This window comes from Eschrichtius robustus, chromosome 16, assembly GCF_028021215.1.
Source record: "Eschrichtius robustus isolate mEscRob2 chromosome 16, mEscRob2.pri, whole genome shotgun sequence".
In the NCBI taxonomy this organism is placed as follows: domain Eukaryota; kingdom Metazoa; phylum Chordata; class Mammalia; order Artiodactyla; family Eschrichtiidae; genus Eschrichtius; species Eschrichtius robustus.
In genome coordinates, this window is record NC_090839.1 from 86,043,725 (window position 1) to 86,063,557 (window position 19,833).

A 19,833-nucleotide genomic window follows, 5' to 3' on the forward strand; every position below is an offset into this window, starting at 1 on the left:
GGATTGGGCGGCTCCAGACTGGGAAGGGGAGTTCGACGCCCCAGTTCTCGCCCTGGCTCCGCCCCCTGCATGTGAGACCACGCCCCTACTTAGGGGGCGGAGTTAGAGAGAGCCTGACCCGCGCGGGGCTAGCCCGCAGGCCTCAGCGCTGTAGAGGAAAGGGCGGCGATGCCGAAGGTACCCGAGCAGGAAGGAGTGGGGGTCGGCTCCGGCCCCTGGGAACTCAGGTGTGCTGTGAGAAAAGTCCTGCCCAGGCAGTGTCCCCACGTTGCCCAGTGGGCTTTTGTAGAACTCTTTACAGGGCTGCATGACACCGTAATAACAACTCATATTTATTGATTTCCATACTTATTTAATGCTCACGACAATATTATGAAGTTAAGTACTGGCACTGTTCCCATTTTATAGTAGTGGAAAGAGATTCCTAGGGCTGCAGAGTTAAGATATGAACCAGGGCAGCTTTATCGACTTTACTGTGTGCAGTGCTAGCCTCTTGATGAACCCCTGGACCATCCCTGTAAAGGGATGAGAATGTAAGTATAAGCCTCAGTTTCCACATTTACAAAATGAGACTGTTGATAGCTAACTGCCCTGCAAGTCACCTTGGATTGTTATGAGATCCCCACAGACTGTGGAAATGTTTTGGTAAGTTCAAGTCAATGAATAGCCTTCGAGTCCTCATGAAATTTAAAAGTAAAAGTATCAAAACACTTTTCATGTAACCTCTGTTAAAGGCATCACAAATAGTTTTCAAAGCACCAATTTTGGGGCGGGGGGTGCAGATCTTAGTTCCTCAACCAGGGATTAAACCCGGGGCCCAGCAGTGAAAGCACTGAGTCCTAACCCACTGGACCGCCAGGGAATTCCCGTCACAGCACCAATTTTTAAAGAAAATAAGAAAAAAAGTCATTCTTACTTAAGCACAAATTCCATGTATGTGCACTCACCAATTCAGTGACATATTAGCAGTAGATAAGAGATGTCAATTAGAATTTGGAAGGGACCTTATACTTACTTCAGTTTCAGTCTACAGATGGGTGAAGTGACTTCCCTAAAGTCATTTAGAAAACTAGCAGCCGATGACTAGGACCCAATTTTGTTAATATCTATAGGGTATCTGACACTGCTTCCTCTCACTTGGGTTCTGTGCTCACATGCTTCCTTGTTTTAACTCAATCAGCAAATATTTATTGAGTCCCAAAGATGTATCAGGCACTGTCTTAGGCCCTGGTGATACAACCTTGAATTTGTGCACCCTCCTCTGCCTGCAGGGAGCTTACAATCTACAGGGACAGATGGTAGACAACCATGGAAATAACTGTTAGTACTAGAGGCTTGGAAGTGCCATTTACTGAGAGCAGAGCAGTTGGAAGGGGATATATTTGGGGAAGAAGATCAAGAGTTTTAAGTTGGGGCGTGTTAGGCTTGAGGTGCCTAGGAGAGGTGCAAGGCAGAATGCTCAGTAGTGGCTGTCGCAGCAGGTCTGGGGCTCAGCAGGAGTCTGGGTTGGAATAGAGCCTTGAGAATGAGTGGCATTTTAGAGCAGATGAAATCATAAAGAGTTTCAGGGAAAAGACAAGATGGCCTAAGACCAAGCCCTGAGGAACTCCAACATTTAAAGGTCAGGCAGAGGAGAACAGGCTGCCAAAGGAGAAGCCAGAGAGCTAAGAAGAAAATCAGGAGAACGTGGAATTCTGGAACCCAACAGAATTTTTGGAAAATTCTGTTCCAAAAAAGGAATGGTAAACTGTGCTGAATGCTGCAGAGAGGTGAAACAAGGCTGGACTGGGAAGTGGGCATAGGATTGACTACCATGGAGGCTGCTGCTGGCTTGGTCTGGAGCATTTGCAATGGATGCTTTGCTTGCAGTGGGCTGAGGGCGAGTGAGAAATGAGGCGGAGGAGACGACCAAGGTGGCCAAGGCTTTGGGAATCTTGGCTGGGAGGGGGTATAGAAAGGTGGGGCGGCAATGGGAGGAGAATGTGGAGTCAAGAAATTTGTGTTTTGATGGGAGCTCCTGGAGCTTGTTTAGATAATAACGAGAAGGGCTTCCCTGGTGGCACAGTGGTTAAGAATCTGCCTGCCAATGCAGGGGACACGGGTTCAAGCCCTGTTCCGGGAAGATCCCACATGCCATGGAGCAACTAAACCCGTGTGCCACAACTACTGAGCCTGTGCTCTAGAGCCCACAAGCCACAACTGCTGAGCCCGCGCACCTAGAGCCTGTGCTCCGCAACAAGAGAAGCCACCGCAATGAGAAGCCCGCGCACCACAACGAAGGGTAGCTCCCACTCGCCACAACTAGAGAAAGCCCGCGCGCAGCAACAAAGACCCAATGCAGCCAAAAATAAATAAATAAATTTATTAAAAAAAATAAAAACCTTGTTTATAAAAATAAAAAATAAAAAAAGATAATAATGAGAAGGACAGAGAAGAGAGAGAGGTGAAGATAGAGACAGGTAGGGGATGACCAGAGGATGACCAATCTCTCTGAGAAGGCAGAAGCCCTGGCGCACATGTGGAAAACCTGGCCCTGGTGGGTCATGGGACACTTCCTCCTCCCTCTGACTGTTCTTTCTCAGGCTTCTCCTCTTCAGGACACTCTGTAAACGTTGATTTTCTCAGGATCCCAGCTTCAGGCTCCTCTTCTCACTCTCCATGTTATTCACTGGTGACTCCAATCACTACTGGGACTTTCATCACCCCTTAATTGCTCATCACTCTCAGATCTCTGTCTCCACGTGCAGGCTTGGTGTCCGTCCACCTGCAGACTGAACATCTCCACCTGGATGTTCATGGACAGTGGTGCACTGGAGTCAGCTCGTGCTAGCTTGGATCAGCTCACAAGAGGCCACTGTATACCTCTCTTCCCAACTCCTTGTTCAATGATGTCATGTTGATAGTAGTAACTTGTAATCGTTGTGGTGAGAGTATTTACACCATGGAAGTCAGCAAATGCTTCAGATCGAAATTCCCCTTCCCCGAAGAGTTGATTGTTAAAACAGTGACTGCACATCACTGTTTACAGATGTCTCACATTCAACATATTCAAAACTAAAGTAATCCTCTTCCACCCCACCCCACCCTACCCAACCCTACCTCTCCTCTGAATCTCTTGGCCCAGTTAACAGCACCACCATCTGCCCAGGAGCTTCTCACCCCCTCATTCCCCATATCCAAAAGATGGTCAGTTAGTTAGGCTATAGTCCAAGCTGCTAGAACAAAGAGTCCCCAAAATTCAGTGGCTTAAGTGACAACCCCAGAATAGATCCTCCAGGACTGTGGGGCATCTCAGCCATCCTCAACCTGTGGCTTCCATCTCTGTGTCCAATGTGGCCCAGGCATTTCCCATTATTGTATCTGAATCCAACTCTTGGGAAGGGGGATGGCATGGAAGCACGAGTTCTTTCCTGTTTAAGGACACCACTAACTTCTATTCAGAAGTTGGCCAGATGCAAGGAAGCCTGGGAAATGTAGTCTGTAGCCATATACCCAGTTAAAACATTGCTCATAAAGAAAGAAGGTGGGGGGGGGGGGGCTTCCCTGGTGGCGCAGTGGTTGAGAATCTGCCTGCCAATGCAGGGGACACGGGTTCGAGCCCTGGTCTGGGAAGATCCCACATGCCACGGAGCAACTGGGCCCGTGAGCCACAACTGCTGAGCCTGCGCGTCTGGAGCCTGTGCTCCGCAACAAGAGAGGCCGCGATAGTGAGAGGCCCGCGCACCGCGATGAAGAGTGGCCCCCGCTCTCTGCAACTAGAGAAAGCCCTCGCACAGAAATGAAGACCCAACACAGCTAAAAATAAATAAATAAATAAATTTATTTCAAAAAAAAAAAAAAAAGGAAGAAAGAAGGGGGACTTCCCTGGTGGCACAGTGGTTAAGAATCCACCTGCCAACGCAGGGGACACGGGTTCAAGCCCTGGTCCGGGAAGATCCCACATGCCGCGGAGCAACTAAGGCTGTGCGCTGCAACTACTGAGCCTGCGCTGTAGAACCTGCGAGCCACAACTACTGAAGCCTACGCGCCTAGGGCCCGTGCTCCACAGTAAGAGAAGCCACTGCAATCAGAAGTCCGCGCACCACAATGAAGAGTAGCCCCCGCTCGCCGCAACTAGAGAAAGCCCACGCGCAGCAACAAAGACCCAACGCAGCCAAAAATAAATAAATTTATTTTTCAAAAAAAGAAAGGAGGGAGATGGCTATTGATGTAAGGCTAGCAGTCTATGTCATCAGTGAATACATCTTGTCAGTACTACCTCTCCAATATTGCTTAAATCTATCCGTTCTACTGTATGCCAGCTGCTATTACCTTGGTTCTTGCCTATTTCCTGGCCTTTCAGGATAGTCCTTCTCTAATCAACCTACCAAATAGCTGCCAGAAGGTATCTTTCTAAAATGCAAGTTGGATCGTATAACTTTGCTGTTCAAAGCCATGCAGTAGTTTCCCACTGACTCCATGAGAGGGGCCAAACTTCTTTGCAAGACACAGAGGCTGGGTCTTTTCCCCTCTATTAAGAATGCCTTCCACCCCCCATTCCAATTCTACTTCCTGTAAGCTGGGAAATTTTTCATTTTCTCAGTCTTAGTTTAAATATTGCCTCCCTAACCACATCATTGTTTGTGCCCCACTGCAGTGCTGGCTCCATGCCTGTTGCAGTGTTTACTGGACTTTCTTTCTGGGCACTTGCCACCTGCACTAGGGGCTCCCTGGGAAGCCAGGGCACTTGGCTTGTCTGGAAGAGGTCTGGGTGAGAGCTCACCAAGCAATGAATAGACCCAAACAAGATGCCAAATCCTATCCAAGGTGTGGGGTCTGGGGGTCATAGTCCTACCACCTTCAATGTCATTACCAGGTGCTCAGGTTTGGCCAATGTGAGAACCTCCAGATGACTTTATTGAGCTAACTATTTAATCATCCATCTTCTAAAATAGACATTAAACTCAGTGAGAGTCACATCAAGTTATATGAGCCATTTTATTCCCAGTGCCTATCAGGCACCTGGAGAACATCTATGAAATGAATAGAAGTATGGCAACATTTTCCCCAGGACCAATACTCTTCACATGCCACAGTTCAAATCTCAGCTGTCCCTTACCAGCTGAGTGAACTTGGGCCAGTCATTTACCTCTCCATGCCTCTGTTTCCCTTGCAAAATGGGGATGATGATCGGGTCATTATGAGGACTAAATTACTTAATATTTGTAAAGCATTTATAACAGTGCCTGGCACATAGCAGATGCTTTGTGTTTGCTAAGTAAAAACAGGGTTCAGGCATAAACAAGTCAGTCTTTGACTATTTTTCTAGTTTCATCTTCCCCTGACGCTGGTCTCTGCCACCAGCTCATCTCCAACTCTCCTATTTCCACGTATGGACCTTTGCTTACCCTGTTCTCTGGGCGGAACACCTTTCCCACCTTGTTCACCAGTGACCCCTATTTATCCTTCACAATTCAAACTTCACTTTTAGAAGCCTCCCTGGACTCTCAGAGACAGGTAGCCCCTCCCTCCTCTGGGCCTCCATTTCACCCCACTTTCATGCATGTCTGAGCTCCCCACTGCACCAAGACTCCTTGAGAGCAGGAATATATCTTATGCACCTTAGTATTCCCATACCTTGTACAATGCCTGGCACACCGTAGGCATAAAAGATATTTGTTGAATCAATGAATGGATGAATGAAATATATTAATAAACTTTACCTTAACCACTTCCATCATGCAATAGAATATCATGTCAGATCCTATGACAAATGGAAATTGGCCACAGTTGACTGGGCGGTAAATCAAGTCTAGTCGGTAGTTCGCTGACTTTCGCTTTTCCACCAACCATGAGAGGAAAAATCATTTTACCAGATAGACTACAGATTTTTATGAATAAATGGATAATAATATTAAAGCCTCAAAAATGCCCTAGGGATTTTCTTAAGACCCAGTGTTTGCTGAATAGCCCTGTGTGCCCAGCTCTCAGCCAGGAACTTGATTCTGGCATCAGACTGAGTCCTCACCACCAGCTGTTCTACAAATGGGGACAGTGAAGCTTGCAGAGGGACACAGGTGTTATGAAACAAGGTCACCTGTCAACTGGCTGATGCGAGATGTGAGTTCTCGTCCTGGCTCCACCCCAGTGGGCTGTGTGACTCAAGACAGGGCCCTGCCTCTATCTGGGGAAATCCCTATAAAATCTAGGAGTTGTATCCATGATCAGTAAGGTTTCCCCTGACTGGGGTAGTTTCTGAATCTGAGATCCTGACTGGGATGGGGGAGGGGATAGTGGGAATTGACAAGGTGAATTAACAAGGGAAGTGAAGCAACATCATTCAATGTCAACAAAAAGGAGAGGTGCAGACCATGAATAGAATCACTTTCCCCTCCAGTGTTCTCCTTTAATTCTCACCTCAGCATTTTGAAAGATGAAGAAATGAGGCGCTGAGAGGTGAAGGGGCTGTTGCAATTCATCCAGGCCTCAATTTATAGAGGACAATGACTGACCTAGGCTCACTCTGGGACATTTCTGTTTCCCGACTCCTGAATCAGCTCACCCCTCCCACCGAAGCCTCCAGTCTGGGGAGCCAGGACTGGGCTCAGAACCAACCCTGGGCATGTGAAATGCCACTGTCGCCAGTGGGTAACGGATGAGCCAGCTCAAACCATCTGTCCTTTGGCTGAGGAAGGGTGGAGTCCCTTACAGAATGAGTATCTGATGAGCTGAGAACCTTCAGGGGCATTGGGCCGGCCATCACACAGAACCCTCTTCCAATGCTATCTCTGGTCTTATTGCCCCCCACCCCTAAACAAGTAGGTGGGAGGGCCCCCAACACATGCACATATGCATATGCACACGAATGCTGACACACTCACATACATACAGGCACACACCTACCCATATGCTCACATAAGAGTCTCTTAGCTGAGCCAGGCTGTCAGAGCCACTCCTTCGCCTTCTCTTTCAAAACTGCTGTGGAGATGGCCTCATGCCAGGAGCCAAGAAGGACCTAGGAGCCTATGAGGGGAAAATCTACTTGCTTGATAAATAACTCCTGAGAAGAACAGATGAAAAGAGAGGGAGAGGGAAAGGAAGCTAAAGCTGGGTTAGCTGAGCGCCATGTGTGAACGTGTGTACATGTGCATACACGTGTGTATGTATAAGGCCCAGGCACCAGAGGACCAGCGAGGAAAAGAGGGACCATCAGAAAGACAACGGTGGCAAGCAACAGGGAGAAAATGGAGACAACCCCTTCCTGTACCTCTCCCTCTCCTTCCCTTTCCTCCCTCTCCCAGTGATTTCATTCAGTCCTGGGTATGGCAGAACCTCGCTCAGGAGCCTGAGAATGGACGCGTCTCGGAGACTACGGCGCCCTTTCCTAGACCCCATTTTAAAAAGTAAGGGAGCAGGGGCCCCGTCAGTCACCCTACAGTCTCCGAATGGACAAGGTCTCCATCTCTTGCGCGCTCCTGCTCTCTGCCAGCCTATCCATTAGGGCCGGCCTCGAGGTGCTTGCTAATCCCCTCCCCGGCGCCTAAGGTTGAGGTGTCTGCCTCTTTAAAGCAGCGGCCCCCTGCCGGGTTATTGTCTGGCTTCTCAGCCTATCGGCGGCGCCGTTGGGGGCGGGGAGCCTGGCCTCCCGATTGGCCGCCCCGAGCCCCGCCCCGCCCGGGGTCCCGGGAGCTGTCCGGCAGCCTCGGTGCTGATCCCGCCGCCGCCCACGGGCCGCGAGCAGCGCCGAGAGGGCACTATGAGCGGGGGCGTCTACGGCGGAGGTGAGCGAGCCCCGGGCTTCGGGCTCTCCAGCCTGGCGCGGCCTCGCCCGAATCCCAGCGCCCCGAACCCGCGAGACCCAAGCTCTGGGCACCCTGGGGCCTGGCACCTCGGCGCTCGAGCAGGTCTAGCCCCTGGTTTGCGTCCTGCGCCACTCCCACCTTCGACCCCCGCCCCCGGACGTTCGCGCGCACCGGGCCCAACCTCTCTACCATTCAACCCACCACCGCCCGGCCCCCAGCCCAGCAAGGAGAGTGGCCTGAAAACGGCCACTGAGCAGAAAGGGACTTTGGAGTCTTGACCCTCACTCCCAGGACCCTAAACTGTTGGCCGAGCTCCCACCCGCACCGTCCGGCGTTGAAGGTGGCTCTGCCCTGACCTCCTTTCGGAACAATCCAAGAGGAGACAGTTTGGGAGAGATCCCCTCACAAGTCTGTCTCCCCGCACAGATGAGGTGGGGGCGCTGGTCTTTGACATTGGCTCCTTCTCAGTCCGCGCTGGGTACGCTGGGGAGGACTGCCCCAAGGTGAGCCTTCCAGCCCCCTCCCCAAAACCTAGGGCTCCCCTCCAGGCTTCCCGGTGATCCAGGGCTCTCGGAGCCCAGAGAGAAGCTTTGCTGAGTGGGAATGCGGGAGTAAACCCAGGGGTGGGCTGAGGGCCCTGCCATGGGCCTGGAACCGGGCAAGAGATTGATTTCTCTCCGCCCATGCCCCCCTCCAGGCTGACTTCCCCACCACGGTGGGGCTGCTGGCCGCGGAGGAGGGGGGCGGGCTGGAGTTGGAGGGGGAGAAGGAGAAGAAAGGGAAGATCTTTCACATCGACACCAATGCCCTCCACGTGCCTCGGGATGGAGCGGAGGTCATGTCACCCCTCAAGAATGGCATGAGTACGGGGCCCCCACCCACTGCCTCCTGACACAGACTCAGAGCCCACACCCAACAACCTGGGGCACAGCACCCCACATCCACAGAGTCTTCCTTGCAGCGACCCAAGTCCCAGGGATGCCCTCACTTCTTCCCACAGCTGCCTGGTTCCTAACCAGGGGCCACCAGATTCCTGGGAAGGGGGGACTTCTGCTGGAGCTTGTCTTATTTCCCCTCCCCCGGATTTTCCTTCCCTCCTTCCTTTCCTTCCTGTCCCTGGACTCCTGCCCGCCCACCCTCATCTCTCCACTGGTCTCCTGGCCCCAGTCGAGGACTGGGAGTGCTTCCGTGCGATCCTGGATCACACCTACAGCAAACACGTCAAGTCTGAGCCAAATCTGCACCCAGTGCTCATGTCCGAGGCCCCGGTAAGTGCCTCATCCAGCTGCTAGTCAAGCCCTGGGGCCCACCATTCACCTCTCTCCTCAAGCCATCACTCATTCCACTTCGCTTTTCAAACTTTCCTTCCAACTCCATCATCTTCAGCCACTTTCCTTCCTGCCTGGTTTAGTCTCCATGCCTCCCTCTCTCCTCCAGCTCTATCCACTTGCCCTTCCCCCAGTCAACCTTATACACTGCCCCACCACCCCAAGTCCTTTTATGACCTTTTAACTTAAATTCTTTGTCAATATTATATATACATGTAAAGAATCAATTTGTTTTATAAAGTATGTTAAGAAAAAAAATGCCATTCATAGCCTCCTCCTTCTATTGCCCCTTTTCCAGAGGCAGTTGCTCTTCTCTCTTTTAGCTTTTTTTTTTTCTTTTTTGCTATTACCTTTTTTTTTTAACATCTTTATTGGAGTATAATTGCTTTACAATGGTGTGTTAGTTTCTGCTTTATAACAAAGCGTATCAGTTATACATACACATGTGTTCCCATATCTCTTCCCTCTTGCATCTCCCTCCCTCCCACCCTCCCTATCCCACCCCTCTAGGTGGTCACAAAGCACAGAGCTGATCTCCCTGTGCTATGCAGTTGCTTCCCACTAGCTATTACCTTCTTTAAAAAATATTTATTTATTATTATTTCTTAATAAATTTATTTATTTATTTATTTATTTATTTTTGGCTGCATTGGGTCTTTGTTGCTGCGCGCAGGCTTTCTCTAGTTGCAGTGAGTGAGGGCTACTCTCTGTTGCGGTGCGCAGGCTTCTTGCGGTGGCTTCTCTTGTTGCAGAGCGTAGGCTCTAGGCGCGTGGGCTCCGTAGTTGTGGCTCGCGGGCTCTAGAGTGCAGGCTCAGTAGTTGTGGCGCACGGGCTTAGTTCCTCCGCGGCATGTGGGATCTTCCCGGACCAGGGCTCGAACCCGTGTCCCCTGCATTGGCAGGCGGATTCTTGACAACTGCGCCATCAGGGAAGCCCCTGTTTATTTTTTTTATTTATTTTTTTGGCTGCGTCGGATCTTAGTTGCGGCATGCTGGATCTTTCATTGCGGCGCGGGCTCTTCGTTGTGGCACGCAGGTTCTCTCTAGTTGTGGCGTGCGTATTTTCTCTCTCTCGTTGTGGCATGCAGGCTCCAGGGCACATGAGCTCTCTAGCTGAGGCGCGTGGGCTTAGTTGCCCTGCAGCATGTGGGATCTTAGTTCCAAGACCTGGGATCGAACCCATGTGCCCTGCATTGTAAGGCAGATTCTTTACCACTGGACCACCAGGAAGTCCTGCCATTACCTTTTATATCTCTAAATATCACACTTAAATAGCTGATTGTGAATTTTTTAGCTTTAAACATTATCTGTGGATTTCCCACTATAGAAAATGAGCATTTGGCTCTCTTTCCTCCCCAGCCCATACCACACACATTTCTTATTTCTTACCTAAAGTACAGTTGTAGTTTAGGGTTTTAATTGTTTTTTAAGATCAATATTCAGTAATTACACTCTTATTATTATGTATGCTAATCAGGCCTGAACCAGCAATAAACTGTGGTTTATTTTCCTTTCCTGTGCAACTTTTTGTTTTCTCTAGCACTGAAAATTGTCTTGGTTCTGTTTTCCTTAGTTTTTGTATCTACTTAATAATGTGGCCCTAAATTGTTCATCAGTTATCTATATCTTTTCTCAAGACATTAATTCCTTAAGGTGTTCTATCAATTTCTTCTTCAAGAAATCTCTTCAGGAGCCCACTGACCTGCTCTGCTTTGGACTAGTTACCTTCTATGCAGAAGATGTAGCTATCATCCTGACATCTCCCTTCACCATCATCTTAAGGAAACACTTTGCCCCTCTCCTGTATTAGAAGTCCTGTTTCCTGTATCACATGACTCCTTTTCTTGATTTTCTTCCTTGTTTTCATGGGGCACATCGTCCACTAACTGCCGTAGAAAGGTCATAAGAAGTAACATTTTTGAGACCTTGCATGTCTAACCTTGGATTGATAGTTTAGCTAGGTATAACACTCCAGGCTGGAAATCATTTTTCTTTGGAATCTTGAAGGCACTTCTCCAATGTCTTCTGGCATCTACTGTTACCATCAAGAAGGCCAAAAACATTTATTTCCTGATCCTTTGGTGTAACTTATTTTTCTTTCTTAGAGTTTATAAAATTTTCACTTTGTCCTCAGTGTTTTACAATTTCACAATATTATATTGGTTTATTTTTGTCTATGGCTCTGGACACTCAATGTGTCGCTTTATTTTGGAAACCTATGTCTTTCAACTCAGTGAAAACAATTTACTTACTTGATGATTTATTATTTTCAATTTTCTCTGTTCTCTCTTTTGAGAAATCCTATTATTTGGATTTTGTACCTCCTGAACTGGTCTCCTAATGTTCTCATCTTTTCTGTTATGTTTTCCATCTCTTTATCTTTTTCCTCTAATTTCCAAGATATTCCCTCAATTTGTTTTTCAACTCTTCTATTGAGTTTTTAATTCATTCCTGCTCCTGTATTTTTATTTCCCGGGAGGTCTTTATTATTCCATGAATGTTACTTTTTAAAGCATCCTATTCTTATTTCATGGGTGCAATATTATTTGTTATCTCATAGGGATATTATTAGTTTTGTCTTTGGAAGTTTTCATCTCCTTGTATAATTATTGTTCTTCCAAGTTGCTTTTTTTCCCTGCCCTTTCTTGGGAGTCTTTATCTCATTTCCTAGGTTTTTCTCAGATTTCCACAAATCCTTGGTTGTCTGCATATGTTTAGGAATGGGGGACTAAAAAGCTGATTGGGAAGGGGGACTTGCTGACTGCAGTCTTTGTTATAGGATGGTCTGACTGGGATGTTGCATTTTTAGATCTTTGATGTAACTCACAGGGAAGACTTCCAACCTGAAGACAGGACTGCCCAACCCCTTTCTGGAAGCCAAGTGAGCAAATAGGGCTGATGTTATCAGCATTCAATATGCATGGCATCACTTAATTCCCCTCTTTTAAGTATAGTGTCCTCACTCCCAACAGTGACAAGTGTCCCACCAGTTCAGAGACCCTCAGTTTTACTCTCTCCAGAGAATAAACTTCCACTCTTCTGCTGAGGTTGGAGTGGGCAATAGCCTAGTGACATGGAATTAGGATGAGAGTTTAGGGATCTGTTACTTGAATAGCTTTAAACAATCTTATTTTATTTCCCCTTTCCTTACACTTCCAGAGGTACCTGGAAGTTCCTGGAAGTTCAGAACTACCAATTCCCAATCCCTGTGAGGATTCTGCCATTTAACACAGGCTGTTGTTGGCTTTTTCCACTACCAGTTTAGGAGTCAGCATTCTTGAATCTGTTAAGTCAGTTACTGCTCACCTAACTGATTTCCAACCTTCAAAAATTTGTTGCTCTTTTCTCATTTCTTATTCTTCTCAACCTTTAAGGGTTTATGCCTCTCTGTCTCTCTCTCAGGAAAAATTCACATGACATAAAATTAACCTTTTTTAAGTTAAAAATTCAGTGGCATTTAATACATTCACAATGTTCTGCAACCATCACCTCTATCTAGTTTCAAAACATTTTCATCACCCCCAAAGAAAACCCATTTTCATTTAGCAGCTTCTCTCCACTCCCCCTGCCCCCAGCCCTTGGCAACCATCAATTGACTTTCTGTCTCTATGGATATATCTATTCTGGATCATTCATATAAATGGAATCATACAGTATGTGACTTTTTATGTCTGTATCATTTCACTTAGCGTAATGTTTTCGAGGCTCATTTATGTTGTAGCTGACTGAGTGCTATTCCATTGTATGGATATACCACAATTTGTTTTTCCATTTATCTGCTGATGGACATTTGAGTTATTTCCACCTTGGCTCTTGTGAATAGTGCTGCTGTGGGCAGCTTGAGTTTGAGTACCTGTTTGCAATTCCATTGGGTATATAACTAGGAGTGAAATTGCTGGGGCATGTGATAATTCTATGTTAATTTTTTGAGGAACTGCCAATCATTTTCTACAGCTGAGCCATGTAACCTTCCCAACAGCAATGGACAAGGGTTCTGATTTCTCCACATCCTTTCCAACACTTGTTATTTTCTGTTTTTTCGTTTTGTCTTGTTTTTAAATTATTATCACCACCCTAGTGGGTGTGAAGTGGAATCTCATTGTGCTTTTGATTTGCATTTCCCTAATGGCTAAAAATATTGAGCATCTTTGTATGTGCCTGTTGGCTTTTGTGAGTTTGGTTTTTTTTGTTGTTGTTTTTTAAATTAATTCCCCCTCTATTATAGTTTTGCTGGGATCTTGGGAGGGAATAAAAGTAGATGTTTGTATTCAATCCAACATTTTTACCCAGAAATCTTCTTCCTCAGCTTTCTTGCCTCTGAGATGATTAGAGTGAGGAAGAGGGATGTACTGGCGGCTGGGGGTAGTGGGGCTGAAGTGTGTATTGCACAATCAAGAGCACTGGGCTACGAGTCAAGAGACTGTGACTCTAGACCCAGCTCGACCAAGAGCTTTCTGTGTGATCTTGGCCAGTTTCCCTCTCTGAGTTTTGTTTTCTTCAGTTGAGTTTGAATTGTGATCTTTAAAGTTCTTTATAGTTCTCACATTCTAAAGATCTATGAGGGTCAGGGGACCTGACCTCTGTCCTCAGCGCAAGACACGTGTTGGGGTGGGGGGTGTGTACGTGGATCGGTGCCTTTCCCGTCCTGAATCTTCCCCTCTTGCACTTTCTCCTCAGTGGAACACACGGGCCAAGCGGGAGAAGCTGACAGAGCTGATGTTCGAGCAGTACAACATTCCTGCCTTCTTCTTGTGCAAGACGGCTGTGCTTACTGCGTATCCACTGGGTTAAGCTACTCTGCCAGAGTGGAGGGTCAGGGTGGGGTGTGTGGCGTGCTGAGCTGGAGGCTGGGCCTGATTCTATGGAGAGTAATATCCTGGATGGGGGCTAAGTGCCTTGGACCTTGGAGTGGCCAGCTCAGCGACCCTTTCCCATTCCTTGGATCAGGCTGAGCATTGAGAGTAGGGACAGGTAGGCAGCAGGGGCTGGGGCTGGAGGGAGGAGGGAAGGGTATATGACACTGACGTGTTTGTTCCCTTCCCAAGCAGCCAATCAGCATTTATTTTATTTAAGGATCTGCCTTGCATTGAACCCTATGCTAGGCAGTGGAACGATATAGCCCCTAATTTCAGAGAGCCCATGGGACATAGAACTAAACCTAAAGAGAGGCTGGGAGCTCAAAAGGAAGGAATAGAGGAAGAGAGTGTGATTCAGACAAGAAAAAAGTGACAAGGGTCTCAGCTGCCTTTCTCTAACAGATGGGTCACAAACTAGAAGGAGAGATTTGCAGACTGGGAATGGGCTGGATCCAGGAAAGAAGAGAGTGACTAGGCCAGACTCGGGTCCCAGCCCCCTCTTGCTGCTGCTGTCTCTTTGACCTACCCATCCCACACCAGCTTTGCAAATGGACGCTCCACAGGTCTGGTGCTGGACAGTGGGGCCACCCACACCACGGCCATTCCAGTGCACGATGGCTACGTCCTGCAGCAAGGTGGGGCCTCGGCAGGGGTCGGGGGCGCCTTGAGGGACCAGGCCCTGACAACCCGTCCTTTCCAGGCATTGTCAAGTCACCCCTGGCAGGGGACTTCATCTCCATGCAGTGCCGAGAGCTCTTCCAGGAAATGGCAATTGACATCATCCCGCCCTACATGATCGCAGCCAAGGTGGAGCCTCTGGGATGTCCTGGGCACTGACCCTATGACTGTCGACCTACTGACCCATCAGATATCAGGGTGGGGAGCAACCAGGCCCCAGAAGGACCCTCAGGCCTCAATTTGCAATTGAGGCGTCAGAGATCTGGACAGGCTGAGGGATATGGCCGAGGTCCCACAGCCAACTGCTAGCAGGATGTGTATGTGAGGGTCAGTGTGGTGGGTTCTGGTGTCCAGTAGACCCAGGTTCAAGGTCTGCTTCTGCCACAGAAGAGCTGTGTGACCTAGAGCATGAGACTGAAGCTCCCAAGCCTCAGTTTCCTCCCCTGTAAAATGGAATAACAGCACGTAGGGCTGCCGCGAGTGTTAAATGAGACACTGTATGCAAGGGACCCCCACGTGGAACATGGATCCATAAAAGGCTGTTTCCTTAAGGTCTGGCACCTACTGGATTCCCCAGGCCCTCAATCTTCTCTGACCAAAGCCTTTCAGATCAGCTGTACCCACTGCACACATGGCATCTGTGGGGATGGGCTCTCCCCGTTCTCTCTCCTCTAACAGGGAAGGGGGAGAAACACCTTTTCTGGGCAACAGAGCAGAGAACCCAGTGCCCGTTAGCTGCAGAGCTGGCAGTGCGGTCAGGGTGGGCTGGGCCAGTGTGGGATGGGGAGGGGTGCTCACAGGCTGTGTCCCCACAGGAGCCCGTACGGGAGGGCGCCCCCCCAAACTGGAAGAAGAAGGAGAAGTTACCCCAGGTTTCCAAGTCCTGGCATAACTACATGTGCAATGTGAGGCGCTGGAGAAACCCCCAAAAGCCCCGCCCCCCCATCTCCTAGTCCCCTGCCATGAGCAGCGGGGAGGGACAGAGGCCCTGCAGGCGGGGTGCGGTGGGGCCTGAGGTGGGAACCCAGCCCTCACCACCTCCCTGGGTTCTCAGGAGGTGATCCAGGACTTCCAGGCCTCCGTGCTGCAGGTCTCAGACTCTCCCTATGACGAGCAGTAAGTGCAGCTCATGGCTGGCGGGGTGGGGTGGGGAAGGGGGCAGGCCTGGAGCTCAGGGGGGACCACTGGCCTTCTGGGAGCACCCCCAAGCAGAGTCTTGCTCCTTCCTGGCCAGGGTGGCTGCGCAGATGCCCACAGTGCACTACGAGATGCCCAATGGCTACAACACAGACTATGGTGCGGAGCGACTCCGCATCCCTGAGGGCCTGTTTGATCCCTCCAATGTCAAGGTGGGGCTGGGTGGAGGGCCCTGGATCCTGGGGTGTGGGAGAAGCTGGGAAGGATCACAGAGGTCTGGAAGAGGGGACAGAGGGCCCAAAGCCCAGTCACCTTTCTCTGCAGGGCCTTTCGGGGAACACCATGTTAGGTGTGGGCCACGTGGTAACCACCAGCATCGGCATGTGCGACATTGACATTCGCCCGGTGAGGCCCAAGCCTGAGTCTTGGCAGAGGGGCCCAGGAGAAGCGGGGGGGAGGGAGGGGCTGTCCCGTGACTGCTCACTCCTCCTCCCTGCTCTCAGGGCCTGTACGGCAGTGTCATTGTCACTGGTGGGAACACGCTGCTCCAGGGCTTCACTGACAGGCTCAATCGAGAGCTTTCCCAGAAGACTCCACCGGTAGGAACCCACCCCTGGCCAGGGCGCTGGACTCCAGTCCTGGCTCAGCCCTTCAGGACCAAGTCCTTCCTCCTTCCCACACATCAAGCAAACGTTCTGGCTACCAGAGTGGCCCCTTCCTGCTGTGGCTTCCCAGTCTTCCCTACCCCCAGCCCTGTCCCTTCCCAGAAGCCAGGTGTCTGCTTCCCACAGCCCCTGTTTCTCCCCAGAGCATGAGACTGAAGCTCATCGCCAGCAACAGCACCATGGAGCGCAAGTTCAGCCCCTGGATCGGGGGCTCCATCCTGGCCTCACTGGTGAGAGGGGAGGGGCCTGGCCTAGCGCTGAATGTGGGGAAGGGCAGATCCAGACAGCCCCCATCGCCTTGCCTGCCTCCTCATTCATTCATTCAACAAACATTTATGAAAGGGCAGTCAGTGCTCCCAGAAAGGTGGATCCTACATCAGGACACAAATCAAGGAGTGGAGGACAGGAAGCCGCAGAGGTTGGCTGGGATGAGATTGTGGTGGTCTTATGTGCCAGGGTGAGACCCTGAAGGTTTGGGGCAAGGTGATGTGACGGCCACAGGCACGTTTGGGAAGGTTATGTCAGACATGAGTCTTTGGGGATCAGGGTATGAGCTGGATGTGAGGGGACCTTGCCAGGAGGTTCTTCCTATTGTCCTGGAGTCATGGAATGGGTAGCAGTGGGGATGGGGTGGTGAGCAAGGGGCAAACAGAAGGAGGCTGGCAGGTTGGTTCTGGGGCGGTAGGTGGGGAGTTCAGTCTGGACCAGCTGCTGGGATAGAGGCAAGACGCTGAGCGAGAGGTGAAGATGCAAACTGCATCTGGGGGGGCAGGTGTCAGCCACACAGAGGGGGACAGCAGGGCCATGACAGGACAAGGAGGATATCCACTAGAGTGGGTGCCCCCAAGGAGACAGAAACAATGGTCAGAGTGACAGGAGACTGAACCCCTGAAGTTAGCTCAGGGCTGAGCGTGTGTCAGTCACACAGTTGTTGAGGGCCTCCTGTGCACCTGAAGTGGACAGACAGCCCGACCTAGTCCCCGCCTCTGTGCATGGGAACAGTCTGGAAGCCGAGACAATTAAACAGGAGGTCATCACAAAGTGTGGGGTGTTCCTTCAAAGGAAGACTTGATCTCGTTCAGGGGTCAGGAAGGGCCTCTTAAGGGGCACTCAAGCTGAGATGAAAGAGTGAGTAAGAACTTATGAGGCAAAGTGGGAGAGAGGGTGCTTGGCTCCTGGGGGGAGCCAGGCAAGGCCAAAGGCAGTGGGCAGATGCGTTGAGATCTGAGTTGAGTGAGCTCACCTGGGCTGCAGAGCAGAGAGTGGAGAGGGCTGCTGTGGTCTCCACTGTGACCTGCGTTTGACGGCGGAGCGGATATCAGGGGGTGGAATTGAAAGCTTATCAGAGGTCTGACTGACAGAATGTGGACACTGTTTGGACACGCGAGGTAAGAGGGAACGGGGTCAAGGACGAGGCCCAGGATGCTAGCTCCTGGCAGTTCTGTCCAAGAGGAATGTAATGTGAGCCACATATGTCATTTAAAATTTTTTAGTAGCCATATTTAAAAAGAGTCCAAAGAAACATGTGAAATTAAGTTTTAAGAATATATCGTATTTAATCCAATATATCCAAAGTATTATCATTTCAATATGTCACCAATATAAATATGAAATTGTTCTACATTCTTTTCTCTGGATTTAGTCTTCCGTATCCGGTATATATTCGACATGTGGAGCATATCTCATTTCAGGCTAGCCACATTTCAAGTGCTCAATAGCTCCATTTCAAGTGTTCCATGTAGCGAATGGCCACTGGATTTGGACAGGGCAACTGTAGAAGGTGAGAAAGACCAGAGAAGCAGGTTTGGGGCAGGTGTGGGCGAAGATAGTGAACACAGCTGTGGACATGTTGAGGGTGAGGTCCCAGGGGACACTGAGGAGGAGGTGTCCAAAGACAGCTGACTACAGTAAGTCCCCTACTTATGAACCTTCGGGTTTCAAACTTTCAAAGATGCGAATGTGCGTTCGCATGTCCAATCACATAGTTCACGTGTCTGGCGTACATTGTCACATGCGTGTATCCTCCACAAGTGATTGTGCTTTTGTGTACTTTACTGTACAGTACTGTATAGAGTACAGTAGTACAGTACTAGTAAAAAATAGAAGTGTTCATTTCATTGGTACTAGTGCAGAACTTCTTAGAATATGCAACCTTAGAATAAAATATTTCTTTAAAACTTACATTTCAAGCCCATAAAATAATTTCACTCTGAAGAATTTTGAATAGGAATGTACATTAGATATTATAGATATTGGAATGATAGATAAAAATCAGATACCATCTTTTTAATCCAGTTACTTCACTGTGACCACATTTGTTAAAACTGCGTTCAGTATTATGTGTGGTCTTTATGATTTCTTTGGATCCCTAGTATCTATATTTATTTCAGCAGACATAATATACTTGTGGGAAAAGTATTATAAACCTATTAAAGTACAGTACTATATAGCCGATTGTGTTAGTTGGGTACCTAGGCTAACTTTGTTAGACTTAGGAACAAATTGGACTTAAGAACATGCTCTCAGAAGGAAACTCGTTGGTATGTAGGGGGCTTACTGTATTTGGGTCTGGAACTCAGCGCGGAGATTCGCACTGGAAACCAGAGATGGTGGGAAGGGTGGGGCTTTGGCACGTGAGCAGAAGGGAGGGGAATGACCTGGTCCAGGAAGGCGTGTTCTTCCTGGACACGCCAAGGGACAGAAGCAGGGACACACACACTAACTTTCAGGCAGAGGCAGGACAACCACAGAGAGGGTGCAGTCTGAAATGCCATGGCTGGAGACCCTCAAGGCGCTTGTTTCAGCGGGAGGGTGGAGGTGGGGCGCCAAAGTGATGACATCCTAATATCCTGATGTTAGGTGGTGTCGGAATGGTGGGGAGGGAGGAGGAAAGATTTTTCTTGGGAAGGAGGGCGACTTGGCGTGTTTGGAAGGCCTGATGGAGTGATAGGGTATCTGGTGGAGAAGGGATGTGGAGTGTTGGGGCGCCGGTTGGCTGGCCTGGGGCTGTAAGCTCCACCTCCCAGCTCGAGAACAGCCCTGGGCCCCGGGCAGACTGGTGCTCAATAAATACTTGTTGAATGAATGAATCGTGGATTGAACGATATGAAGCGGGCATTCGCCCTCTGAATACGAAGGAGGGGACAGGAAGATGGGGCAAGTTGGTGGCTGCGGGAGGGCTTTGGGCTTGAGAGGAGGCGGTTCCGAGGGGTCGAGCCTGCGCGGGAGGAGTGTGGGGAGGCGCTTCTCCCTCTCTCCAGGGCCTCCCTGACCGCCGATGTCGCCCCCTCGACCCAGGGCACTTTCCAGCAAATGTGGATCTCCAAGCAGGAATATGAGGAGGGCGGGAAGCAGTGTGTGGAGCGGAAGTGCCCCTGAGGGCGCCCGC

General features: G+C 49.6%; 1 protein-coding gene across 1 annotated transcript; it reads left to right on the forward strand.

Annotated features, from left to right (window-relative positions):
- Window positions 1-7,735: 7,735 nt before the first annotated feature.
- Window positions 7,736-19,823, forward strand: ACTL6B (actin like 6B). Its single transcript, XM_068524269.1, has 14 exons — window positions 7,736-7,760; window positions 8,208-8,284; window positions 8,479-8,644; window positions 8,949-9,049; window positions 13,787-13,884; window positions 14,506-14,600; window positions 14,666-14,772; window positions 15,459-15,548; window positions 15,698-15,759; window positions 15,878-15,992; window positions 16,105-16,185; window positions 16,284-16,379; window positions 16,589-16,675; window positions 19,743-19,823. Exons 1-14 carry the CDS (start codon window positions 7,736-7,738, stop codon window positions 19,821-19,823), a joined length of 1,281 nt encoding a protein of 426 aa, XP_068380370.1.
- The last annotated feature ends 10 nt before the right edge of the window (window positions 19,824-19,833 follow it).

What these genes read in the sequence shown, in the direction of transcription:
- ACTL6B (XM_068524269.1), top strand. Translation starts at nt 7,736, where the DNA reads ATGAGCGGGGGCGTCTACGGCGGAG. An exon ending in CCTACATGATCGCAGCCAAG is followed by an intron (nt 14,773 to 15,458) that starts GTGGAGCCTCTG and finishes GTGTCCCCACAG; the next exon opens with GAGCCCGTACGGGAGGGCGC. An exon ending in TTGATCCCTCCAATGTCAAG is followed by an intron (nt 15,993 to 16,104) that starts GTGGGGCTGGGT and finishes CTTTCTCTGCAG; the next exon opens with GGCCTTTCGGGGAACACCAT.